The sequence below is a fragment of the Leuresthes tenuis genome, unplaced genomic scaffold, assembly GCF_036924035.1.
Source record: "Leuresthes tenuis unplaced genomic scaffold, fLeuTen1.0.hap1 SCAF_15, whole genome shotgun sequence".
In the NCBI taxonomy this organism is placed as follows: domain Eukaryota; kingdom Metazoa; phylum Chordata; class Actinopteri; order Atheriniformes; family Atherinopsidae; genus Leuresthes; species Leuresthes tenuis.
Window position 1 is genome coordinate 24,391,729 of NW_027325369.1, and position 26,925 is coordinate 24,418,653.

The 26,925-nt window shown below is 44.5% G+C and overlaps 1 protein-coding gene across 2 annotated transcripts in view; it reads right to left on the bottom strand.

Moving 5' to 3' along the window:
- Positions 1 to 26,925, bottom strand: part of LOC140270873 (signal-induced proliferation-associated 1-like protein 1) — a 34,471-nt gene that overhangs the window by 2,450 nt on the left and 5,096 nt on the right. For both annotated transcript variants that reach the window (XM_072366115.1, XM_072366116.1), the window contains exons 2-18: positions 12,356 to 14,045; positions 12,113 to 12,243; positions 10,933 to 11,121; positions 10,649 to 10,823; positions 10,078 to 10,181; positions 9,681 to 9,838; positions 6,246 to 6,825; positions 5,093 to 5,367; positions 4,743 to 5,003; positions 4,493 to 4,636; positions 4,238 to 4,392; positions 4,069 to 4,151; positions 3,564 to 3,979; positions 2,705 to 2,929; positions 2,090 to 2,249; positions 511 to 712; positions 142 to 291 (exon numbers count right to left, since the gene is read on the bottom strand). In XM_072366115.1, the coding sequence (XP_072222216.1) occupies positions 142 to 291; positions 511 to 712; positions 2,090 to 2,249; positions 2,705 to 2,929; positions 3,564 to 3,979; positions 4,069 to 4,151; positions 4,238 to 4,392; positions 4,493 to 4,636; positions 4,743 to 5,003; positions 5,093 to 5,367; positions 6,246 to 6,825; positions 9,681 to 9,838; positions 10,078 to 10,181; positions 10,649 to 10,823; positions 10,933 to 11,121; positions 12,113 to 12,243; positions 12,356 to 13,844 (4,897 nt within the window). In that variant the 5' untranslated portion in view covers positions 13,845 to 14,045. The remainder of the gene's footprint in view (positions 1 to 141; positions 292 to 510; positions 713 to 2,089; positions 2,250 to 2,704; positions 2,930 to 3,563; positions 3,980 to 4,068; positions 4,152 to 4,237; positions 4,393 to 4,492; positions 4,637 to 4,742; positions 5,004 to 5,092; positions 5,368 to 6,245; positions 6,826 to 9,680; positions 9,839 to 10,077; positions 10,182 to 10,648; positions 10,824 to 10,932; positions 11,122 to 12,112; positions 12,244 to 12,355; positions 14,046 to 26,925) is intronic.

Below are 26,925 nucleotides of genomic sequence, written 5' to 3' on the forward strand. Positions count from 1 at the left end.
TCCTCTGACGTAAATAAAGGTGACAGCAGCGTCTCTTTTCTTTACCTTCCACTGAAAAGTACTACAAGCAAATTACAACTCTTACTGTTACTGATGTGAAAAAAAAAAACAAAAAAACATTAAAACAAGATGTGCGCTTACCCTCAAAGGCCTTGGCAGCATCCACCAAGTGGGCCCAGTCAAGCGGGCCATCGGCCCCAGTGTCAGGCAGGGGCATGAGGACAGGCTCCAGCTGCTGCTGCCTCTTCCTCTCCAGCTCCAGCTCTGAGCTCTCCGAGGCTGTCAAGTCCCCTAGGATGACGAAACAGAAAAGTAAAACACAACACATCAGTCATCAATTATGCAAAATACCACATTTCTATAGAGACTGTAAGTCATTTCCTTATGTTTGCTTTGCTTTCATTACTGTATGTGCGGCACTGTGTTTATTAAATCTGCTTCTCAGAGCAATATACTGTATATATGCAGTCACATATCCTCAAATTCTGCTGAAAAAAAGAAGATATTCACCCAGGGACTTGTGTGAGGCTCGTCGGCTTGCTCCCTTACGGGTGGTGGGTGAGCGTGGCACGGTGGAGCAGGTGAACAGAAGGTCGGTAGGCGTGTCACGCTGTCCACAGAATGACGACTCCCTCTGCCCGCTGTAGATGCTCTCATCTGACAGCGTTCTCTGAAGAGAGCGACGACTGGGTGGCGGGCCGGGAAACAGCGGCTTCAGAGACGGATGCAAACAGACAAAGAATGAAAAAGCTGGGAAGAAGTCACAAGTAACCACAAATGGTGTCGAAATGGAAGACTAACTCAACTGTCAATGTGCAGCCTTGGAGTCGATCATTTCAAACAGAAGAAGATAGTTCAACCATTAATGACTAACAGACCGCTCAGCTGTTTTGGGATTTTCCAGCAAACAGCTATGACTGAAGCTAACTATTACCATCACCATTTCCCCTGACTGGTATTTCTGCTCTTTTACAACAGTTCTGACCTTTTTGGAAAGGACATTTTGACATATTACAGCAGGGACTGCACAGGTGTATTGTGATGGATGTATTTTGGGTGAAGGGCCTGGTGCTGTGCATGCTGGTTCATTGTCAAGGTTTTTTGATCCATTCATTCATCCTTTTTTGTATCATTTCACTAACTTTTCATTTTCTATTTAAAATCCAACAACTTCTACAACAAAGTTACCAAAGATCAAGTTTTAATTAGTATAAAATCTCTTTGCTAAATGAAGTGTTCCATTATCATTACTTCATGATGAACTGTTTAGATCAGCTTGTGCTACGCCTCATTTTACACAGGAGTAAAGGCTTTATGCACTCAGATAAAGCCAAGTAGAAGAAAATTCTCTTAAGAGTTTGAAGAAGAAAAAAGTGGCAGAATCTGTGGTTGTGAATACAGTTTTGAAAAAAAATGGTAGGATACGTATTGGTGAAATGAAAGATCATATTTATCAAGGCTGCGGTGCATGAATCGACCTTGTCAAAGACACAAAACATGAGGAGATGAGGTGAAAGTAAATTAAACATTGTTGCGGCTTTTCCCAGATGGAAACGCAGATGAAGAAAAAGTCTTTGGAGAGATGTCAAAGTTGGTTGGTTTGTCTTTGACGGGTCATTTAGCAAACAGCAGCGCAGATGTAATCTGTGCTGTCTGGTACTAGTTAGTGGCTGAACAGCTTTTAAAATGGTTGTTAACTTGACCACTAGATGCCAGTAACTGTAACACACAGTACACCTTTTTTTATTCCATTATTATACTGTTACTATGTTAAATAACTTGTCCAGCTAAATAACTTGATTCAGCTAAATATTTACTGTCCTTTTACATTTAATTATCACCCATTATCTTATATCTATTACCTTTTGTTTTCCACATCGACTTTGTTTTTATTGGCTATATTTATATAGTTAATCAGTCACTTTTAACTAATTGTTTCAACTCCTCGTTCATTCTCTAATCAACCCTCACTAGTTGCTTGCCAACTTTTGTTTAAAAGTCACAGCTAGCTTGCATTGATAAAACCAAATCTGAATTATTTGTCAGTTTTCTGCGTGCCACTGTAGTTGGCCACTACATTTCCCAGTACCTTCTCTTCACTTGTTGGAGGCGGGCTGTCAAGCGTGATGAGCTTCTTCAAGTCTTCTTCTAGGCTGGATTTGGCAGTTTGCCGCTGGGGTGACTGGGAGCCTCGGAGATTGGCCCTGAGCTGGGGTTGACCGCCCAGCAGGCCATCACTCTGGTGCCGTCTGGAGACGAAAAGCAAAATCTAATTAGGTGAGAAACATCTCACATCGAAATAATACAGATCATATGGCGGGGAGATAAAAACAGCATTTGTCATCAACCAAAAATGATGCAATCACCCTTAAAGCCATATCAAAAACACTGGCCAACACCATTTAATGGAAAAAGTTAAGGATGCTCCGTCATCCTTTCCTGCAAACTAGAAAAAAGTTGGTTTGAATAAAAGCTTGAAAACTCAGTTGCACCACATGATGGCACTGTTAACTGTTAAATCTAAAAACCCACTTAAAAACGAGCTCGGCAGTCTCTGGACATATAAGACCAAATTTTGTGCCACAGTGGCCATCATTTCTAAACCTAATGACGCTTTTTTCACAACAATTTCTCTACCAGATACGTTCACATATCTTTAGTGAAGCGGTGCTTCGATCTTTAGCAAAAGCGGTTCATGTCTTACTTGCGAGTGCTGCCAAAGTCCACGGAGTTCACTGTTCCCCCAGGCTTCTTCCAGCCAATGAGATACTTTGAGGTTGCTCCTTGACGAGGATAGAAGCTCTTGGTACCTGGAGACTGGGAGGTTTGGGATGTGGGTGAGATGTTTGCAGTGGCCGCCTCATTTTGTGGTGTCACAGCACTGCAGCTCGGTCCCAGTGGACTCCCTGAGTGACCAGAACTGATTGTGCTGAAAACAGGACATTGAAGAAGATAATTAGGTCTTAGTTTAATTATTGATAAACCATCTATAAAAATATTTCAGCTGCACATCACACATAAAGAACTTTAAAAACCTTTAGCAAGCTTGTTCCATCACTGCATTTCCAACAAACTGATGACTTCATAAACAGAAAATGGGACAAGGTGTCCTCGCATGTCATTTTCATCCATGTTCAAACAAAGTTTTGTGTCTGTCCATGTGTGCACATACTATAAAACAAAGCTGCCAATGTACAAGTCTGGTGATAGTGAGTTATTTTTGTCTGAATGAAGAGGAGGAAAGCTTTATTTGATTCAAAGGAAGTGGGATTAAGAGGAGGGAGAGCAGTGCTGAGCTCACAGTATGCATTTCTTGCAACTTCAAGCACTTCCTTTCTATTAGAGAGTCCATAAGAAGGAGATACATACAAATGCAAAACCCCTCGAAGATATTTCATTCTCCCCCTCTTCGCTTCCCTTTGTTAATACCAAGCTGGACTTTTTCATCTGTACAGGATAAATCTGGACTACAATGAATCACTGTCTGTTTAATGAAACATTGAAGCAAGTGCACAAACTCCACCGCTGCTTATACAGCTGACTCTAACAGAATATCAGCACACCTAGAGTGGGGGGTGGCATCGCTCAGGTTGTGGGAACCACCATCTGGACCCAGTGGAAAGGCAGACGGGCTTTTCTCCGGGATTTCATTGCCCCCAGTGGCGACAAGAGAGTCAGGTGTCGGAGGTGAAGTGTCGGTGCCTCCCTGGCTGCCTGGATCTTCCTGCCATGGTATCTTTTCCTTGGCCCTGAAGGCTCCGGTAGAAGACGCTGTGCTGCTTTGGGTGGCGGTAAAGGAGGTGGCGTCGATGCCGCTGTCAGTGGAGGTGCCCTGCAGGTAGTCGTTGAGCTCTAGGTCGCTCCGCACTCCTGAACGGGAGCCGACTTCGTACCACTTCTCATCGCTGTGAGCTGAGCTGGAGGCGTTGCTGGACAGAGTGTTGCTGCTCGACTGACTGGATGAATATGGAGCATCAGCCTGTTAACAGATGAGTGAAGGTGCAGGTTAGGCCACAGAAAATTTGGACCTGATCAAATTACATGTGGTAGCTGCTGACTGCTGCTCACCTTCATGTTCTTGTTCGGGGACATGTTGCTGCTCTGGTCTGACTGCTGGAGTCGAGGAATCACTACCTTGGAAACCACAGTGTCTACAGGGTACAGCTTAGTTAGAGACAAGCAGCATAGAATCAGCCATGTGTTTTATTAAACTCAGAGTCTACAGAGTCCTGCTTACCTGAGCTGGTTTTGTCCCCGAGTCTACCGGCTGCGTCACTCTCCCCAGTTCGAGTCCAGCACACACCAGTGCCAGAGCTCGCCTTCATCCCACTGACTTCCTCACCAACCACCTGCCGCACAGATGACACAGGCGACTGGCAGTTGTTATTGAACCTGGATGGGAGAACGAGGATCATCTATGTTAGCAAAATGCAACTCGCCAAAATGCAAAGTGCAGTCAGTGTAACCTGCAGTGAGGGGTTGATAAGCCTACCCATCAGGCATAGACTTCTGCCTCCAGTGGCTGGAGCTCATGCTCTCTGTGTAAGAGAGGCTGGAGGGTGAGTTTGTGTTGTGCAGTGTGCGACCCATCACAATGGAGCAGGCGAGAGCATAGTTGTCATTGCCTGGGGAATATCTGCAAGAACACATATGGGTGGCATTAAGGACATATGCTGCAACCAGACAGATATCATTTTGGCGTGTCTGCCAGTTACATAACAGTAACGTATTTATTTTGTGACCTTTTGGGGTTGAGAGGCCGACCGTCACTGGACACACTGCGGGGAATAACAGGACAGTTGCGGTCGCTGAAGTCTGAGGGCGGTGCCTTGATAAGGGTTCCCCCTGTGCCAGCAGCGCGAGTTTGAGGGCTGGATGAGGTGCGCGGCCACTTGGTGGTGTTGTTGTTTGTTGGGCGAAAGGGAAACTTTAACTCATATGGCATTCCTTCTTTATGGTTCTTGTAGTCCACAAGTGGCATGTGGTAGATTTCCGAACAGCCTCTGATGGAACATCAGGCATATACAGAACACTTTAAGAACATCTTTAAAATTAAAGTCACCTGAACTCGTATCTTCTATATAAACTCTACCTGCGAGGCGTGGAGTCCTCATGTGGAGGAATGATGACCACCTTGACAGTGACAGAGGTTCTGAGCAGGTCAATCATCTGCTCGTGAGACAGTGAGGCCACTGACACCTTGCAGATCTCCACCAATCGGCTGCCCTGCCTCAGCCCTGCCTGCCAGGCGTACCCATAGGGCTCCACTTCTGCCACAATGCCCTCAAAGTTGACATGAAAGCCCAGCTGGCCTAAGGCGTTACGCCGCAGAGTCATCTCTGTGGTCTGACATCCCTTGGTCAACATCTATAGAGCAAAAATAAGGAGATACAGAGGTAGAGGTTGACAGTGAATGGAGGAAATGCCTGATCAATCTGTTCGATCAGTCCACATAATATGACTACTTTGAGTCACTCATCCTTTTCCCTCATTGTTTGAAGTGATGCCTGTCATGATACTAACAACAAAGCCCCGACAAAAAAAGGAAAAACAAGCGCAGACAGCGCTGATAACAGGAAATTGCCACTTTTTTCCCCACTTCTTTTACCATCAGCTGGATTTGCCATACCTGAGTAATGATTTTAATACCCCACCAAAAGCACAGCCTTACCTACACCACACTGCAAACCTCAGTAATGATATTATATAAGCAAATTACTATGCATTATACCTTCCCTGACTTAGAATCACAGTCAACACAGCAGTGGTGGCTTTTGGATGGTTGCATAATTTAAGGCTACGCCCATATGCAGCTATAATAACATCAACAATACTTAGTTCTTATTCTTGCTTAATATCTACAGCTTTATGGGAAGTGGTTAGAATGAAAAACATAGTCTCACTCTCTATTACGAAAATGAAAGTCCCTGAAAGACTTCACCAAGCACTTTTCGCCAGCATAACTGTTAACAGCCCAGAGGGTTGCTTCAGAACGCTCTAACCTTTGCACATATTGACTTTTACTGGTTAATTGCTTTAGAAGATGTATGATCTGATCGCTCACTTTTATCTGCACAGACTTCCAGATAATTGTTCGTAAAGGTAGTGAGGCATTCATTGTAGAAAAACTTAAAGAGACCAATGTGTGCTCACTACAAGCAGCCGGAGACAGCCTGTGCGGCTCAGTGGGACCTTTCAAAGCTACAGCAGTTGGTGTATGCTATGTACTGAGGTGGCCCACTCACCTCCAGCCTTTTGACAACCTCTCCAAAGTCTTCTGTGTTGTTATTGATGGAACGCAGCGACACGCTCTCGCCACGCTCATAGTAGATCTTCATTGAGGCAGGACTGCCTGTTGACCAGCCAATCGCATCACGTGTGGCGCAGTTAAACACGACTGCTTTGGCCTCTTGATCCAGCAGGATGATGAAGTCGTTTGAGATGGCCAACAGGCATTCGCGTTCGGCTCCTGCTACCTGATCTTCAGCGTGAACCTGCCACGTTATGGCCCCCAAACTCTGCAGCTCTGCCCTGCTGTATGGACGCACTTTTTCCCGCCGTTTGTGAGCCAGAGAGATGAAGGGAAATTTCCCAGTGGGCTCTACAGGTGTACTGGTCACATGGCGCTCTGCCAAGTCCCGCAGATACTCCTGCCGTGTGCGCGTCGCCATGGCACCAAACTTATCTGACTTGTGGGCCGCGTTCTCAGCGTTGATGACTTTGGCCAATAAGAAGTCCCGGAACACAGTGGACTTTGGGAAGGTTACACCCTTGGGGATTGGTGGGCCGAAGGAGGGGACGTCTTGGGAACGAGTGACAGCCACACTGCAGAAGGAGAAGAAGAACAAAAGGATGACGAAAATATAAATAGATTTATTTATAAATTTCACAGTTTCTCATACCTTTGCAGCAATAAAAAGTGTCATTTTGTTGTAAAACATAACGTGACTGAAAATACATACAGGGGAGAAAATAAATACAGATGTTTATAACAAAAACTTTAGATTTTGAGTCATTGTTTTTGAATATTCCTGTCTAACAAACTATTATGAAACTACAGCATTATCAAAATCCCTAAAAAACAGTTTGAGCGTAACAACAAACATTTTGTTGGTTAGTTATAAAAGCCTTCTGTTGACATCTTTATATCGTTTGTTCTGAGGTATTGTTGCCTTTGACCTGTTTCACTTGTTAGTACAAAGAAGGGCGTTAAAACTCCTGCAGGCAACGCTCTCCTCTAGTTACTCTCCCTCTGGAGTTGAATTACTATAAATTAGTACGAGGGTGTGGATTACTGCCCGAGACAGGTTTTCCATAACTGACTCGGTTCTTTGCACAATATCAACTAAGTGAGGTTAAAACATATTCTACTTCTGAGGGAGAAACTTAGCATGTTAACACCCAACTTAATTCCTAAAGTATGGATGCTATAAAGACCTTATAAGTGAAGTGTGTAGATTAAAAGTACACAAACAGTGAGAACTAAGAACCTTATTTGGATAAGCTATTGTGACAATCCTGACAAGTCTCCATCCAGCCCATTAAAGAGATCACACAAACACTGCCTGTAGCACGAACGTTGCACACCGAATGCTGAATAGTCCTGACATATAAATACAACACATCTAGTCATAGATGAAAAGCCAGCTCCCAGTGCTGTCATCTTGCCATGCTTCACTAAGTCATGGTATAGAGAATGAGCACTGTGGCTAGAGCTAGCAAGCACAAAAACCTACATTTCCTAAACAAAGATCTTGTTATGCAATCTGTCTTGCTGGCCCCGTGTGACTGTGAGACAGCGGTTGAAAGCAGCAGATTAGCAGCCTGCTGGCCCCAGGCCACCTACTCCTTTAATGCTCTGTACTGGCTCAATACGACTGGAGCCTTATCCAAATCTCAGCAGCAGGCAAAAACAGGCTATTAATAACCAAATGACTCAACAAATCATAACATACTCCTTATTAATAGAGATTAGAGAATTGTATTATCAACTTTGTCTTGCACTAAACAAGAAAAAAAGGTACAAAGTCATGTGGACAACCGGACAACAGAAATCAAGACAAACAATCTCTTAGTGGGAAAATGTTTACAAGAAAGTGCATGTGATGTGGTTGGGGAGTGTTTGCGTTGCAAAAACAACACAAAAACAGTAACTTACCCCCTTCCTCAGCAAAAAGCGGTCATGCTTCTCAGTTTATTGCTGCAAATATCCTGAATTTCTATTGCAGTCAGTGCCGGGTGGTAAAATGATCAGCTGAGCTGATGCTAACCCTGTTCTCTCCTGTGGCTACACAACACTCAGAATTCACCACTCAGTATGTTGTAGCCTTGGAACAGAGTTATTTTGTTTTGACCCAGAATTTTGTCCAACAATCAGGAAAAAAAAAAAAAACTGAGGGAAAGATTAGTGACAAAGAGTCAAGGCTGAAGTCTGACCATATGGTGCCTAGTTCCACAGATTATAAGTAGAAGCTGAAGGTTGAGAGAGTTTGTGACACTGGGTGGGGTAGCTGGATTGTCCTCAAGGATTCTATATCTTGCATGTCTCCATGTCAGCTATGAGGTAAACCAGGAAAACCAGCATGACACCTTTACACTTTCCCAGAGTAAAAACCAAAAGATGATCCGTTCAGGAGAAAAGCAAACTGAAGGAAAGTGTCCAGCAGTTGATGGAGATGGAGTCACTGGTCAGAAAAAGTGCCAAAAAAAACCGAAGAAGGGCTCAAAGTAAAATCATTCAAATGTAACGCTGGTGTAAGAGATTGAGGCTCTGCTGACCCGTCTGCGCTGGTGGTGGACTCTGTGAGGTCTGAGGAATACTGCTCATCACAGTCCTGCCCACTCACATGCATGTGCGGGTGAAGAGAGCACTTCATGTGCATGGCGCTAACTCCTTCAGACCACTTCGACTCATGCCGCCCAGAGGCAAAGTGGCAGGCAGGGAGAGGAGGGTGGGGGTGGGGGTGGGGTGTTGTATTATGTGAGTGTGTGAAGAGTGAGTCTTTGAGTGAATTAGTGTACAAGTAGGGAAAATGTGTGTAACTGTGTGCAATGAGTGCAAGTGAGCATGAGAACAAGGTAAAATGGAGAAATGGGAGTACTGGGGTGACAGGGAGCAACTATGTGTGCATAATATCTGTGTTCAAATGTGCGTGCAGTGGGATGGCATTAGATAGGAGTCGGGTCATGTCAAGGCCAAGAAACAAACAACGATACAACAGCGACTGCCCAGCTAATGACTTCTCTTTGACTGTAATCAAACTAACTTGTACTTGTACACAGTTAATATTGAGACAAACATACACAGTCCATAAATAGAGGGCATTAGTGAGACAATGGGCTTTTATGTTCAGCAAATGCCTTGCAGTCAGTGCTTTTTGCCTTAATGCTAGTGCAGCTACCTGCATGAAAACATGGCTGCGAGTGTGGCGTGCAGCTTTTAAGGGTCCCATAAAGAGAGACATATCTCTCCACAAAGAATTGGGTCAGTCTGGCCTTCTTTAAAATGTAACAAGGCTCCTTTGTCTCTAGTAAACTGTTGTAAATGTTTTACCTGTGTAGAAGAGACAAGGACTTATTTTCATTGCTGCAGACCCCTATGCTCAATGAGTTGCTCATAGGGTCACATTTAGATTTCATTCTCATGTCATTATCTCTGATGGTTGAGCACAAAGACCCACCTGTAGCATGTGCTGTCAGAGCAGGGGTTGTGCACCCGAACGATGATGAAGACATGCTGAAAGTGAGAGCGAATGGCCCTGGGAGTGAAAGGGTGAGCCCCTGGCTCCTGGAACACAATGGTCACAATGTCGTTCCCAATGTGGCGTTTCCTCAGCAACTAGGAAAACAATGTTTATTGTTAGAAAAAGTCACTTTGAAAGTAAAAGCAAAGCCAAGTCAAAAATGTGGAACATTCTGTTGGAAGCTACATCAGATAACTGAGCCATGAGTCATCATTCATTCCTAAAAACGTCGGACTCTCTCAGGTTATCTTTGGTGCATCCGTTTCGAAACAGTTGTCCATTTCCTGACAGACAGCTGAGTTCATACAGCACAAGCTGGGGTCCCCATCTTTACCTGTTGTTTGTTGTTGGGCGTGTAAGGCAGCAGAGTCGACACGTGAAACATGATCTCATAGTCCTTATACGAAGTGTACAGGGAGTGAGTGCCCGTGGAATCCGCTGCAGGAAAAAGGAAATACGGCATTGAGACCCATTAATGCAATTCATCTCTCTCACATGTATGCTCAAGTGTTTTTCTGTGCTGACAGGATGCAATTTCACCACAACCCAAACAACTAGACAATAGTTCCCTGTGGATCAATGTCAGCCTGTCAAAACTAATGTTCATATAGAGAACAATTAATTGCTTAACTCATACATCCTGTAAGTGAAACTCGTTTCATGTATGTGTTATACAAACCAGGGGAAATCCTAATTTCCTTGCTTTCACTGCTAAAAATAAAGCCAATCTAAGACAAGTAGAACGGCTGGATAAACGGTGGTCTTGGGTAAAAGAGCATAATACACATTCTATCTACAGTCTTCTAAGTGACACAGTATTGTGCATCAGGTCATGCGTGAGTAAAAGCACGGACTCAGTGAGAGCTCTGTGTGTGTCATCTATGAGCGTGTCTGAGAGTTGTTACTTTTGGTGTCCAGCTGGGCTCTGTACTTGGTGAAGCCCTTGAGGCGGACTTTCTCCCCCAGCAGCTGGAGGAACTCTTCCAGGGCGGGCCCTGCTGTCTCGTTGTTGTACATTTCCTCCTCTGTGCTCTGCCCTGCTCTGCAGTACATTACGCCCACTTTCACCTGAAAACTAAGCTGGAGACCAGCAAAGACGCAGGCATTATTTCTTTCACAGAACACTTTAGGACAGAGTAGCCCACAGGAACTGGTAAATTGTTTTATATCCTGTGCATTATCCTCCTACCCCTTGTTCATCCAGTTTCATCAGCTGTTCGGTGACCTTAGGTGTGTTGAGAGCCAGTCTGAGGCAGGACAGATCCAGTTCTGGGAGAAGGTACTCCAGTACCTCTTTGATGGGCAGCCCTCGGGTGGTACCGTGCTTAGAGGTGGAAGGCACTGCATCCTCCAGAATTGAACCTCGAAGAGTTGTCAGCTGGCAGGATGAAGACGGAGAGGAAGAGGAGATTACAGTGAGGAGTGTGAGAAGAGAAGAAAAGCACCTCAGGAATTTTTCATGTGCTTTGAACTTTCTCTTGGAGATGAAACACACTGATAGCAAAACATGCCCTGGCACACAACAACAACACAGGCTGCAGAGCTTCTTAAAGCAACACCAGCGTCTTAGTTCAGCTTCAAGAAATCAACATGAAACAACAAGACAATTATGACTGAAAGCTTTGGGTAACTAGAGAGTAGGACTGAGGAAGAAGAGGTGGGGGAGTTTTGTCCAAGTGTTCACAAAGTGTGCATTGTGCTGAGCTCTGGGACTGAACTCAATCACTCGGCTATCATAAGCAGCTGGAACGGACGGAGACTTTCTCTCACATGCTAGCTGGAGGCTGTCTTGAGGCTGTGTTTACAAAGAACCTGTGTTCCCATATTTGGATGAAGGAGTGGAGGTGCTCATGTACTTCAGTTTAACCTGTGAGGTTTTTAAATCGCATGCACCTGCCTCAGTCCACAACAAACAACCTCAGGCAGAATGCCTCTGTCTTCGGTCTAAGAATGTGTGTCAATAAATCCCATAACCCAAAATTTAACATCAAATTTCCCAAACCAAACACATACGAGTGGCATCAAACGCCGCAACTAAATATGATTTTCACTTAAACTGAGAGGTAAGCCTCTCCACACAGCGGCTTTAGGTTGCTGACAGGCCTCTGAGGCTGGAGGATGGGTGCACTTCCTGAGGTTTCTTCACACATTACTGATATCTGGGGAGACAGCTGAACAGCTCAGGGATTGGTTGCATAATAAGAAACAAGGACTGAAACTTGCGTTACCTTGTGCTGATCTTCCTAATACAGCACGCAAAGTAATAACTTGATCCGGCACGGATAAACAGCAAGTTCCACCGGTACGTGTTTAACAGTTAAACGACTAAAATGCTGAAATTGTACGGAGAATAAGACTTGATATCTGACCTCACTGGTTCTGAAGATGAGGCGGTAGTTATACTGCTGGCCATGCTCCTTATCTTCCTCCAGCTTCTCTCTACGCAGGCTCACTGCAACTGGACCCAGTACCTCGTCTATCCCCAAGTAGTTCCAGTGATCTGAGGTAAAGGAAGTACCATGATTTCAGAAAAGCAGGTGAAATGCTATCCAACGTCACAGTTTTACAACAAAACACTCAAATGAGAGTAATTAAAGCTAAATGCAACTTACCCCTAAGGTAGAAGAACTTCCTATAGTAGTAGGCTCCCAGGTCCACGTGCTCCACAATGTATTGTTTGCCCTTTTCGCTGAGTGTGCTTGGTCCCTCCTTGGGTCCCTCAAGAACTGCTACCCCAGCATTGGTGCAATGTGTGCTCACAGATGTTTCATACAAGTTACCTTCCCCAGACAGGGTCCCTGAGCCGTTGTTTCCTACTCCACCAACCCCAAGCCCATGATACCCTGCCCCACCAGCTCCCAGTCTGCGCCTCCCATTTCCATCAGCACCAATCTCATTGCGGAAGCAGGGACAACTCAGCAGCATTTCGTTGCATTGCTCATCTCCTGCATCCAGGCCTGGACTGTCTCTGGAACTTAGCTCTTCCTGACTGCCACTAGGGGAGCTGTAAGGCAGGCTGTGGGTGGATGACAGAGTGGAGGTAGCTGAGGCTACAGCAGCAGCAGATGCCCCCGTGGTGGTATTTTTCCTCTTGCCTGCAGTCTGCCGAAGCTGAGTAACTTCGTTGAGGTCAAAAAGCATGCTCTGAACATCATAGTGGGCAAAGCCTTTCTGACAAACCCAGGGCTTCAGAGCAGGCCCTATGTCCTCTGTCCGACTGTCCTCTATGTCAGACCCCACTCTGGGAGAGTCCAACTCACCTCGGACATTCCTAAGTTTTCGGAATATTGACTCCCCGCCTGTCTCAGACTTGGATCGTCTCTTTGGAGGCTTGTCTTTGTCCTTGGGTTTAGGAAGATGGCCATCTGGGACATCATCCTGAAAGTCTATAATTGCCTGCTTCGCCCCAACATTTAGCATGTCTTCAAGTTTCTCTGGAGCAGGGCTACGCTGGTCAACTTTGTCCCCTTGATATCCCTTGAGCATTTCAAAGAAGCTCTCTCCAGATACTCCATGTTGATCTATTGAGGAGGTGCTGCCATACTCACGGTGAAGAGGGGACCATTTAGCTCCCGATGATGGACCCCAGTCTTCTCCGCTGTCTCCACTGCCTTCCATCTCACTAATAGTCATGTCACTGTTGCTGCGCTGCCGGATGCGTCTCTGCCTGGGATTTCTATACGCAGGACCTCTGTAGTCTCCCGGGGCCAGGTAACGGGTGTCAGGGCTGTAATTGTTAGCCTGGGCCTGGGCTCGACTCTTTAGAGTGTTGTGGATATTTCGCAGCATCGATGAGTCCTGAGGGCTCAAAACAGAACCTAATTTAATGTGACCTTTAAAAACAGACGGCACAGAGTTCTCAGCGTCAGGAGATGGGTGCCACAAAGCCCCTGGAATGTCTTTCCTTGGGGGCCAGTCAGCGACCCGAGCCCGAACACCCATTTTAGGCACTCCTGTGCTCACAGTGGCGTGGACGCTGTCCGTGCGCGTCGGCACAGCCCCTCCATTGACCATTCGGAGTTGGCCGGTGTAAAATTCATTAGTGGCGGGAATGGATCCCCCGACAGCACGCTCCATGGGTGGGCGCTTCACGCTGGTCATGACACCAGTGCCAAAGGCTAAAGGCACTTAGCAGATGAACATGGCTGTCTCTGGGATTCAATGCTGCTCCCTGACTTCATGAGCAACTTGATTGTCTGGATCAACAAGTAAAGAGGCAAGAGAGCTCTTCAGAACTCAATTTTGCATACTGCTTTGCCAACTGCAATGGCACAGCCAGGTAGCATTTCTTCACTCCAAACCCTGAGAAGAAATGAGAGAAAAAGACAGACTATAAAGTAATATACTCAGGAGTAAATAAGCCCAAAATAAATCTGTGTGGTGACTGACAAAGCTTTCCCTGTTATAAATAAGACTAGAAATAAAACAAGTGAAATGAAGTTGTTGAATTCAGATATTGGTTTGGGAACCAGCTTCACCAGCTTTCTCGAATTGTATCACTCTAAAATTCCTCACGTCTTATGCGAATAAAACTAGATCTAAGCTGAAACCTTCAACAGACAATATACAAGAACATCTTAAATAACATGCAAATGTTCCCCTCTGCAGAAAGTACCAGAGACTTGCAAAGTGTTGGGTGCACAGAGCTGCCTGCAGAACAGAATGTTAATGTGTTCTTTCCCTCTGGCAGCTTTTTACAGACAATGAAAAGTTACTGACATGGTGAGCTTCAGATAAAGGACCTTTCAAGCCAATGTCGGCATAAGCATTGAGGGGAAACACAGAAACTAAAAGAAAAACATATAGAGGTTAATGTGTGTAATTTTTTCCCTTAAAAGGCTGCGCAAAGTGAAACCTTTTCCTCTCTAAGCTAATTTATCCAAACATCAGATGACCTGGTTGACATTTCAAAAAACCATCAGATGTCTCGCGTGCCTCTTTAATAGCCAAACGTCCATTTTTTTTTTTTAACTGCTGAATTGCAGTCGTTGAGATCAAATATGCCAAGCTGCACATCAAAAAGCAAATGGGCCTTTGAAAGTCATCTGAAAAGTGGGTGATGCCTGACAAATTGGGCCAATTTGGCAGTGAGACAGTGAGGGAGATTAAGCCTCTTCTCTCACTTGGCCCGGCCTGGCTGTGGCTGTGATCACATTAGCCAACAGCCATGAGTGCACTGTGACGGGCCTTCAACACACCAAACTTCACACTGCATCAAAACATCAGGACTAACTGTGTCAACTGTATGCTGAGACTCACTTAGCAGACAATACTCTTGCCTTCAAAAACATAAAAGTAATGAAATGGATTGGTCTCTGTCCAAAAAAACCCAAAAGATGATGACAGAGGAGGTACCATGAAGCACTGCTACAGCCATTTGTGAGGTGGGTCAAACATTCCCCAGACAGCACAGTTTCTTTGATATATCAACATCAATTTACAAGTTAAGTAAAGAGTGCATGAATAAAATCTCAAGGCTCTGCACTGCAGATGATTTAGTTTCAGAAATGCCTCAGGCAAAGAATCCTCAGCCAGCCAACACAGAACTGTGTTTTCTGACAACAAATCCCTCTACCAGGACATTTTATTCAACAGAGGACCCGTCTGCAGATCCAGCATTGTGCAGAAAGAAGAACTGTTCAATCACCCTAAGCCACAAAGAAATAAAAACAATTTAGAAAAAGAGCCTCGACCACCAACGCTCACAACTGATAATAATGAATCATCACCTCCTCCAAGTTGCTGGGTGTCATTGGCTTAAAACGCCCATCCGTGGCATACCCAGAACAAACCGAGAGCTGTTCTACAACCACACGGACAAATGCTTGATTATGGTCCTTTTCACAGTCTAACGTTTTCCTAAACAGTCAGAGTCGCCCAAAGTGAGTTGGAGATGTACAAAGACACTGAAAACTATTATTCATTTTGTCCATTCAATTTTTTCTGTAAACAGATGATTCTAGATGCCTGTTATGAGACCAATGAGTTAAATAAGACGATCACTCCACAACCCGATGTCTTACCCCGTTTTATGCAGGTTTTCTTTAAAGTTGTGTCCAGGCTACATGTCGACGCAACAGCAGTCTGCAGGAATGCATTTTGGTTTTTTGTTTGGCGAAAAGCTTTTTCTGAACTGGAAAATGTTTGTTTTGATTTCTGGCTTCGATTATACCCACATGTGGTCACTGTATTGTAAAATGCTTTGCAACAGTCCAATCGCACAAATCCCTTTTCCAACGGTACTTCGTCTGTACGCCTACTTACACACAGTACTTGTGTATGAAGCAATATTGTGCAGAAAACAGCTAATGGTCTAGTGACGGGCCATCAGTCTTTAAAGGGGTTAAGTTGCGAGGCCACCATGACGCTCTTGATATCCCATTTTGACATGTAAACACTGGAGAATGTCTGGAGAAACAGGTCCAGACTTTTTCTGTGCACACACGCAGTTACAGCTCATGAGACGCATTGTTACCTGGAAATATCTCGGAGGGGTGTCTGGTAGAGCCCACAGGAGACAGAACATGATGTAAAAATAATGCTGTGGAAATTCTCATGTTTGGTTTGCAACAAGTCAAGAATGGCAGCTGAGGCTCCCCTCTTATCTGTAGTGATGAATACTTTTGAGCTGGTATCATTGGGGCACGTATCTGGACTTATCTGGAATACTGACAAGGAGGAGGAAAGCTATATATAGGCGAGCAGAAAAGAACATGAAGCAGCAACTGTTATCAGCACTCACACTGGCTCACCACGAATTCTCTGGAGCTTTACCTGCTGTATTTACACGTGGTGTCACAGTCTTTTTTTCAGACGTATACGTGTACGGAGAGTTGTCTGGGCAAAGGCTCAGCAAAAGGTCCGGATTAAATGTCATCTGCATTCTCACGAGCTGCCCCTTTAGAAAATATCTCAAAATTTCCAGGTTGCAGTGTATGTGTAAAAAAAAAAAAACACCAGAAAACACCTCCAATATCTTCCATATATCACACAAGGAGAAGTTCCCATTTCCTGCAATAGACTGAAATGAATGGGAACCAATTCTTTGGGCCATGAAAGTAGATTAACCGTCCAGAGCAGATTAATAAAAACTTAATTAATTAAGAAAAAAAGGAAGAATTCCTGCCCTACTAACACTCTTTATCTAGGAATGAAAATAGTCAGGAAATGTAAGTTAAACTGTACGTTCAGTCCCAGAGCGTTGGGCCTCGTTCCTTCATGCCGCCGTCCACAGAGACGGATGAAAGGAAACCAACACATGTGCACACACACGGAGACAGACACACATTACATGTCCCAGAAAACGGGCCTCTAATCTGTTTGCTGTCGAACACACAGACTGAGCCTTCATGATCTTGTCAGATTAAAACGGAGACTATGGTATTGTGACTGATTGTATTTTTGATGTTCGTGTGACAGGCTGAAAACAAAGAGACAATAAAGATCAAATCCAAAGCTTCACAGCACATCACAGTCTTGTTCCAACCTATCCTATCGGTCGATCTATTTAAGGATCTTTGCTTTTTCACAGGTTGGCGGGATATGTTCAGACAGAGTCAGCCTGCTGACTAAATTCATCTTAATTTCTGTAATTGACCTCTCAGCTAAGACTATGGTCACAGTACAGCAATAGACATAGGGCTGATGATGTCATGGCACGTCTCTCAAGAGCTACAATTTGTTATTCTGGCTGTAGGGATGAGACACGGGTGGCAGTTTGAGTAAGATGTCACTGTGCAGGCTCAGCCTGTGTGTGTTACTCAGCGGGTCCTCTGGGATCTTGTGACAGAGCATACATACCAATTACATGGAAAGACGAGTGGAAGACAGACAGCAGTCAGTCAGTAGGACAGATGAATCCCACAATCAGTCAGCGGGTAGCTAAACACTCAGTTCCACAGTTACATGCACAGCTGAGTTACAGCTTAACTGTGCCGCCGGCTGCATTCCCCTATATGCACGGGAGTGGAACTGCGTTATTGGCCTGAATCATCTGAAGCCGGGATGTTGAGAACTGTGTGAGTAAACGTTCAAGACTTTTTACCGCTTCCAACTTCTTCAGCTGTAGATCATCGTACAGCTAAGTGTAGCCAAATTTACCGCACAAACGGCGTGTTTCAGTTACTTGAAAGGTGATTCTGTCCGACGACGCTGCGTTAATTTCAGCTTTTATCGGAAATTTGGTTGTATCGATATGCAATTGTGCTTGCATGTAGTTATAAAAAGAAGCAAAAAGATGGAGCTTTGGAACATGCACACAGTGAGTTGGCCCATTTGGGTCTAGCTCAGTAAATATATGCAGGAGTGACTTGATCAACAACCACCATATCTGGGTGTTTTATCCTGGTTCAGTTCAACATTTCAGTCAAACAAACATGCATTTTAAAAGTCCTAATTTGCTCGGTCACTATCATTTTTTTATTTCCTAGTGTTATATAAACATGCTCATTCTCAAAAACAGGGTTTCCTTTTGCTCTCTCTCCCTGAGAGAAAGGGCAACATGCTTATGTTGAAACAGTCTTCATCCTGGGTCCTCAAACAGAGGGAATGAAGTTTCCCAGTACACTGGGCAAGTGTTACCAAAGCCCAGACAAAGGAGCCGAAGGATTGCCCTACAAGCTTGTAATTACTGTGTGCTTGAATGGGATAAGGGGCTGTTTGCCTGACACCATTGGCTTTCAAACAGGCACCCTACCATTTAGTCCACTGGCTCTTCCTGGCTCCTAATCTGTCCCTGCTCTGAAGGCTGACTGGGCTGTTGGGCAGCAGGCACAAAGGTCCCTCTGTGCTGGCTTGGGCAAAAGTGGGGCTCAATTCCAACACAGGGAAGTCTTTGAAAATTGCCTGGCACGGGAGCCTCACTATGGCTGTATATGTGAGGCCTGCCAGGAAAACCAGATGAATGAAATGCAAGAGGAGCTGGAGAGCAAAGTCTGATCCAGATAAGAAATGAGAGAAACAGAAACCTAAAAATGTTGGAGAATGTGAAGACGAAGGAAGTCCAAAGAATGGCTCACCTGGGTGGAAAAATAAATAATAGCAACATCGACTGGTTGTTCTGCAATCACAGGATTCTCTGCTGCAACACACATTAACTGTCAGATGACTGAGATGTGAACTAGTAAAACAGGACATTCAGTGACTCCTACACAACACCGTTTCCTGTCACGCAGGGAGTGCTGGGGAGTGAGGGGTAAACTGAGGACTCTGCAAATTCACAGAAGTGTAGCCCAGCCATAGGCATTCATAAGCACAGAAGACTCACAGGAAGTTAGAAAGCATCTCCTCCTCTCCACTCTCCCCCTGTCTGCCTCACTCTTTTTAATGTCTGTTCCCTCCTCCCGGTCATACATCTGGATAAAAACCGGGTACGAACCTGCCCATGCAATTGAGCAAATCTAAGAACTTGGCACCTTGAGAAAAAAAAAACAGCCAGGCATCCTGGCAGACAAACAACAGAAGCATCGTCCAACCGCCAACCGCGATCCAGGAATTCCACCAATTTCAGTGGAGGAAGTGATGAACGTCTGTGAGAGAGGGGAAGAAAAGTAGGGCATGTTCGGGCAAATACTTTGAAAAGCAACACTGTCTGTCCAAGTAATAGTCTGTTACAAAACACTCTTTAGTTTTCTCTGTTTGCACAACTTATATAAAAGGTTTTAATGCTATATCAGCTGCAGATGAATCAGACCACTACAGTGTAATAAGGTCTGGTCTAATAACTGTTCAACTGACCGTACAGTTAATGCAAACACTGAGCGTAGTTGGGACACAGCGGCAGTGTATCGTCCGTTTCTCGTGCCCATTGTTCTGGGATGTGCCGCTGCTGCTGCAGCTCTGCCCTAACTCTGGGCCCCTCGCTATCACTGCAGCACATCTCAGTGAGTAATGGGCAGACCTAACCACTGGCAAAGTGAATTTCACTCACAGCCTTACACAAGAAGACAGTTCTGCACGAGCGCCAGAGTATATTCACTGCCGTCATCTCCAGCAGGATGTCCTCGATCCTTCCTCTCCTCTTATTCACAAAGCACTCTGCCAAGGTTTCACGTGGGAGAGACAGATGAATAAATACACACTTCAAACACTTGACATGGTTTATAGTCGGCATTGGCAAACCTGGTAGACCATTATGTAATTATCAGGGTTAGGTCACAAGTTTGACAATGAAAGCCTTTGTCCAACTCTCAGAAGGCCATTTACCTCTTTAAAAAAAAAGCTAATTGCGCAGCTCACAGCTTCGGTGGTCTACTTATCCACACTAAAGAAGAGCTGCTACTTCTTTCTTTTTCGTGGCGGATGACAACCTGTCAGAATAAATAAATGGATGCGGTCCACTGTCGTAAATGGGTGTGCAGCATTTCCGATTGATCCAGAGTGGGAAACGCTCCAAACATCATTCGGTACAGTTCTTTCACAAGTTGTGGCTCACAAATGCACACATTCACAAACACTGAGCCTGAGTTGCTTTAGATGAGTTGTCATTGACAAGGTTAAGGTTTGCTTTCATCAGCCTTTAAAAGTTGGGGTTATAGAGAGTATTGGAGGAGAAGCAGTGTGCTGCTGCCTGCACAGGAATGTAAAAAATTCTAATGAGGTGGCTGCCGAGCTGCTCAACTGCACCAGTTGGAAGCTGAGGTTTAAAAGAGGAAGTCTGCTCTAGGCTGCACTTTCCCTCTCTCTGCCCTCTCTGCCTGCCTCCAACCCAAAAACTCCATTAGAGACGGTGGAATACCGCCACACACAGAGGCCCTGACACACACACAAACATGACAAAGTCCAGAGCACCAAATTCTACAGGAACAACATCAACAAAACAAAAGTTTATTTGGCTCATGAGAGCAGTCCTTAAGCAACTCATGACATGATAACATTTTTTTGAAGCCAAACCCCTCTTCGTTTAATCACAAACAGCATTCTTTGTGTCACACTCTAGCTTGTTGAGATGCTATTTGTGGTAGTCGAACTAAGAAGACTTTTTCTTTAATATTTGGATTTAAATGTTGACATACAAGCTGAGGTCCAGTCAAAGTTGTTCAGGGCACATATGCACTAATATGCTTTTCATCAGTTGCATGCAGTGTCCATGTGAGACTGAGAGTTTTGGAAACACTGCTGAGCATCTCTCACATCGTGTTTAAATATCTAAAAAACAAAACAAAAAAAAAAAAAAAAGCTGATGTTTTTTTTCCACATTTGTTTTGGGTTACATAAAACTGCATTTGCATGTGGAAATAACCATATTTGCGCTCACCATGTCCCAATCGGAATGGTCGAAACAGAGACATTTGGAAAGAGGAAATCCCATTAAAAACCCATCAGGAAACATGACACAAGACGGTGCAGAATGAAAATGAGTGGTCCTTAAAAAGTCTGAAAATCAAGCAAATACAGGCTCAGATGAACTACAACACATGACCTCCTACGCTGTGTCTGTTGATTTAACTAAAGCAAAACCAAAATGGCAGAAGCAGTGTGTGGAAAACACCCTCACTGCTTAAAATGGGGAATTAAGAAGGTAAGCAGCAGCCAAGCGTTGCTAATCATCAGCAGGTTAGAGCAGAAAGACAAGACCAAAGTCCACCGCATTTGGTGACAATCAAACAGCGTCTCAGCACAAACACGTCGACCCAACTGACAAGCACGGTGGTGGAGATGTAATGATTAGTGCTTGTTTATTCAGCCACTGGCCCTGGCCACCCTGCATAGATCATGAACTCCTCTGTATACCAAAGAGTGAACTGTGAGGTCATCTGAAGCAGCAGCACATCTACAACAGAATGGCCGAAAAAGAAAAGAATCAAGGTGTTGCAATGCTCCGGTCAAAGTCCAGATCTCAACCCGGCTGAAATGTGATGGCAGGATGAAGAGAGTTGTGCGTAAACGACACACCGATGCAAAAGGTGCTTCAACAAGCGACAATGACGCAGTGTTATTCACCTGAGGTTGAGCTCACCTGTTTCTATCATTATCGGATTAGTAAAACCCTAGAAATGAAAGAGGGTGTGTACTTTCTTTTTCAAGTGCCAGTACTTAGCAGAGGTGTGAAATACAGGTATAGTTTTGTGTGATCTCTTGAGTTTGGGACTTTGGTCGTTACAACGGTCTGGTATACGTAGGTCAAGCATGTGGAATGGTCATGAGCAAGTTCAGTTGTCAGTAACAGCAGTGAATTCCACGTGTGTAGGAGGGAATCTATAAAAGACAACTTCATGCACAGCCAGTGGCTTGCTGCCAGTAGCTGATGACAAAGACCAAAGTTCATCAACTGTAACTCCAGCATGACTCTCATCAGGAAAATAAGCACCATCAAGTTTTCATTTCCACAGCTGCTGCTGAAAATAATTATAAAACTGCAAATGGATTCACTTCAGGAAACACTCGAACTGATCTGTTATAGTGCTCGGGTGTCTGTGGGGCCCACGTTCAAGTGCTCCATCGCACTTCATGTTAGGGGGAAGCTCCAGAGGAGGTCAGTGAGAGATTCTAAACATGAGCATGGTCAGTTTTAATCTATGAGAACTGTTCTGTGAACGAGTTTACAGCTTACAGGAAAACCCTGAGCAACACATACACTCGCCTCACCTCCATCCTGCTCCACAGAGAAAACATCCTGACAACTGTTTCTCCTCAGCGTACCGTTTTTCAACCACCTACTGCATCGCTCCCTCTTACTGACATGCATTTGTGATTTATATGTGAACGTTTCCCTGTGGTGTACTGAGAAAGCTTTGGATTTCAAATTAAACCCCCTAGCATGGAAAGCTCTTCTTTCACCTACTGTTTACTGACAGTTACGAAACGGCTGCAGAGTGACGTCCACTTTTACTGTAAAATAATCGGAATTAAAAAAAATAAATAATCGCCCTCACTTTCTTTGCACTGCAGCAAAGGCCAGGCATTATTTGTGTTTGCTAACCTTTTGTCTCGCTGAACCGAGCAACGAGAGCATTCCCCTGCAGGGAGCCTTGTTAAACAGGGCTGCGAGGGCGAAAGCAGAGAGGTGTTTCCTTTAATTTCCCTACAAGAAAAAATAAAAATCAACCCTCTAAAAGCCTGAAAAGCAGTTAACCTATTTGTTACCAAACAAATACTCCCAGCTCAGCATGGGGCTGGCACAAGTTCTCAAGTGTAAGAGCCGGGATGAAGCATTTTCCATCAGTTGAGGATTAAAATAGAAGGATGGGAGAGTAGCTGCAGTATAATTAACAGTCTTGATGTAAGGAGGAGGGTTGAGTGAATAGTTTGTGTGCTTGCTGTCTATAATTCAGCCTCTCCACGTGCCAAAAGACGGGGGATGGGACTCAGCCAGGGGGACCAACAAATACTTCCAAGCCTGTTATTACTTCACTCTCAGATCGCAGGCACTTCAGAGCAAAACAAATCAGAGCAAAACCCACAATGCTGCTCGCATTTCTTACGTATTTAGCAAGCACAGATTGATTCGGACTGCTCCAACGAAACGGTGTCACGTCATCATTAGTGACAACAGAGTTGTGAAATGAAAGTTTCAACGGGGATAAACTGGGACAAAAGTCTAAATATTAATCCAATTACACAATTATGATTGTTAAAAAGGCTGGTGCTGGGGATGAGACGTGTCAGTGTGTCCGTGCACCGCTGGAGGCGTCCAACAATCACAAATACAGAATGCCAAAGAGCCTTGTTGGGTTTGTGAGTGCATGTCATACCAGTGCAACTCTTATCTGGGCACAGAACAACATGGCCATTTACTCCAAGGCTACCAGCAGGGAAATAAAATGGATGCAGCTTAAAATAATTCTGGAAATCAGCACGCTTTGAGAGCAAAAGAATGCGTAACAACCAAATGCTTCCTTGAATGTAGTTGGAATCATTTTCAAACGGCCCCGCTGTTCCCACTGGAAACAAACTAATCGTTCGGCTGCTGACCGTAATGGTGAGGTTTTAGCTTGATCAGCTGTGACTGTTAGCCAGCTGATCCATTTATATCTGATTCTGGGATCGGTCACATTCACACCCTTGTCACAACATTGTTCACACAGCAACAGAAGCCATTTTCACACATGAACACTGGTGGTTTCCTGTAGAATGTGCCAATAATCGAGTGCTTTCTCGATGCAGGACATGATGCAAAAAGTGCGCTGTGGAAACTGATGCATTTAGCCAACAGCATGGTGAGATCTTTGATGACAACAAGTCATGTGCACTGGTGATGAGTGCAACCAACAGGAAGGAAACAAAGACCAACCTTTCTCCTCTTCACATTTATCATCATCTAATCTATGCCCAGAAAACACACCTCACCATGCTGAGGTCCTTCTGGTTCAGTTTTGTTGGGATCGTGCATATCCTTAGTTGGCAGAAATGCAAAACATTTGATTTTGGTCACTGGGATGTCCACACCAGCAGGAACAAACAGACCCAGGGTCCATCTACAAAGTGCAAGAGCAATCTGCAGCACTTCAATGTCAGATTCATTTGCAGTCTGCTGGTCAGATTTTGAACAATCAGAAATAAATGTGAATGGTCACCAAAAGTACAACCAGTGCATCTACAAACAAAATTCAGTCTCAGAGGAGGAAAATGTTTCCATCAGGTGACAGGAGTAGCAGCTAAAGACGGTGACTAAGGGACCATTTCATAGTCCTGGTTCCTCTTTTCTTTCCAAAAGGGTTTCAACCCTGTTATTTTTGTCAATAACTATGTATCACTGCATATCACACGATACATTTAAAAGCAGGAGCACACGTGCCCAGTAAGGGAGTAAAGTTTTGGCATGTGGACAGGGTCAGGAAAAAAGCATTAGTGTTTCCTTGTCCTGCTCTGTATGAGCAGCAAGGTCAATCGACAGCAGCCCGACAGATTCTCACAGCAGGCATGTCGATATGACAGTTGCGTGTGATGTTTGGAAGCCATCCACTGGCCTGTCCTCTCACATCCTCTGCTTGATTACACAGGTAGCAAACAAGCCTGAGCACAGAGGGCTATGGAGAAGGAATCCTTCTTCGACTGCCCCCACTACCACTAAACCGAGGCACAGTATGCAACATTGTGCCAACGATAGAGTTTGTAAAAAACGTAAAACAAAGATGGGAACATGTGGGCAATGCTTCTGGGACCATGAATAGTTCTGTAAACTCAGGTTGAACAGATCAAGAAAAAGACAAATCATTCTTTTTTTAAATTTTGAGCAAGATTGTTTAATTATTTTGGTTTTACAACAATTCTAAAAAGAACAAAAGGAAAAGAGAAACACACACAGAAGCTTGGAGGAATTGGAGCTCTCATATTATTTATCTCCAGTGACTCAAACATAAATTGGCTCGTTAGAAGTATGGCTTGTTCACTGTTATCGTGAGGAAAAGCCAGATGAAAGCATAGACCTAAATTTTATAAATACTCTGACTCTGCAAACCTTGTCCTAACAATCAGCAGCCAATAGCTCCACTAAGCAGCTGCTCAGCACTCTGACAATGAGAACAATGGATGCCAAAAAAAGCAGGGGAGGCTATAAAGATCCAAGCAAGTTCAGGTGGTTGTGAACTCAGCTCATGATGGAAGTTATGAAATGGCAGTTAAAAGAAATTCTGGAGGTCATGTTGAGGTCTGGAAAACCAAGCAAACCTTGTTGTTAGAACTGCCTGCAGGATTGCTAGAGAGACCAGTCAAAATATTTAAAAAATAAAATACAACCGACGTTAAAGCAGCAGCGCACTGTTCTACAGTACACATGACCGTCATCCTCTACTGAACGTTAGGTGACAGAAGTTTCCAAATAAACATCTAAAGGAGACTGTTGGAAGCGGGACAGTTCACTGGTAGCAGAAAGAATAGATTGAATGAAAGTTGTGGAAGTGACCTGAACCTGAACGTCTGCAAACGAGATGAGGATGAAAAGATGATGGATTCTGCAGCTGGATAACGATCCTAAGCAGACCTCAGAACCTCAGACACAAGCTGAAGGTGTTGTCGTGATTCCCAGTCCCGAAAATCTCCAGGTAGACCTCAAAAGATGCAAGATGGATCCCCAAAGAACCAGAAGTATTTTACAGAAGGAAAAAGTAAATAGAAATGAAAGACAGGATAAGAGTTATCTTTAACATAATGTCTTTTGAAAATCAAGTAATATTTTACTCACTGAACTCATGAGTAAACCATACTCAAACCAAACATGAATCCATACAACAACAGCACTGCATCTGATGCCTACACACAGACACAGACTAAATACTCAGATCAGAGAACAGCCTGACAGGGAAAACAAGCACACAAAAAAGATCAGGGAATGACTTTTAGGTTTGTTTTACATTTTCACAGGTTTGTGGCAAAGGGATGTTGTGGAAGAGCAGCTGCTGGGGTGGTTTGATCAAACAGTTTGGGAACGGCGTAAACCCTGCCAAGCAAACAGGGGAAACATGAGCTGCACCGCAGTAGCAGCACTGACCACAGGCTGTTTAAAAGGCCAACAGAGAATGTAATCAAATCTGTCATAAGTTGCTCTGCGCATCCTTTGAAGTTAATTTTCATCAGTCAAACTGATCTTTCCATCGATCAGCAGCTGCTTGGCCCACAGAGTATATCTCTGCAGCAATCAAGGTAAAGCACATAAACTCATTAAATTACACTGATGGATGATGGGATGCGTTTCAACTGTACGGATTCCCCACAGACCGGCATGTGACGGAGGGGCATTAGAGTGCTGCTAGGAAACAGTAAGATCTGAGCAGTCAAAAGGAAAACACAGCCAGCCATCATAGAATTCCAGGGGTGAGGGGAAAGCTTGATTAATATTCCCTCATACTGGCCAAATACCTCCTCTGCTGCCACCACACATTAACTGTGTGCACAGCGCACAGGATGTACACACACCTTTGAGTTTGCAGGGAGGAGGTAATAAGGAGAGGATCTTGCCAGGTAAGCATTTTTACAAGGTAACACAAGGGGGGAGGAGACAAAGGAAGGCCTTCTTATTATCATTCTGGCAGAAAACCTTTGGGGGATTCTCTGCCACGTCTCCGGAGAGGGCTGACTGACTGTGCTGTTGCCTACAGTTTGCAAGACAGACTAATCTCCAAACAGAGGAATCAGTGGAAAGCTCAGGTGAGCCTGAGTAATCAGCACTGTTTGAGCGAGACGGCAGGAAGCTTCAAAACGCTCTGTTCTTTGGCTGGGAAATCGAACTGAGGACTCGAAATCCAAC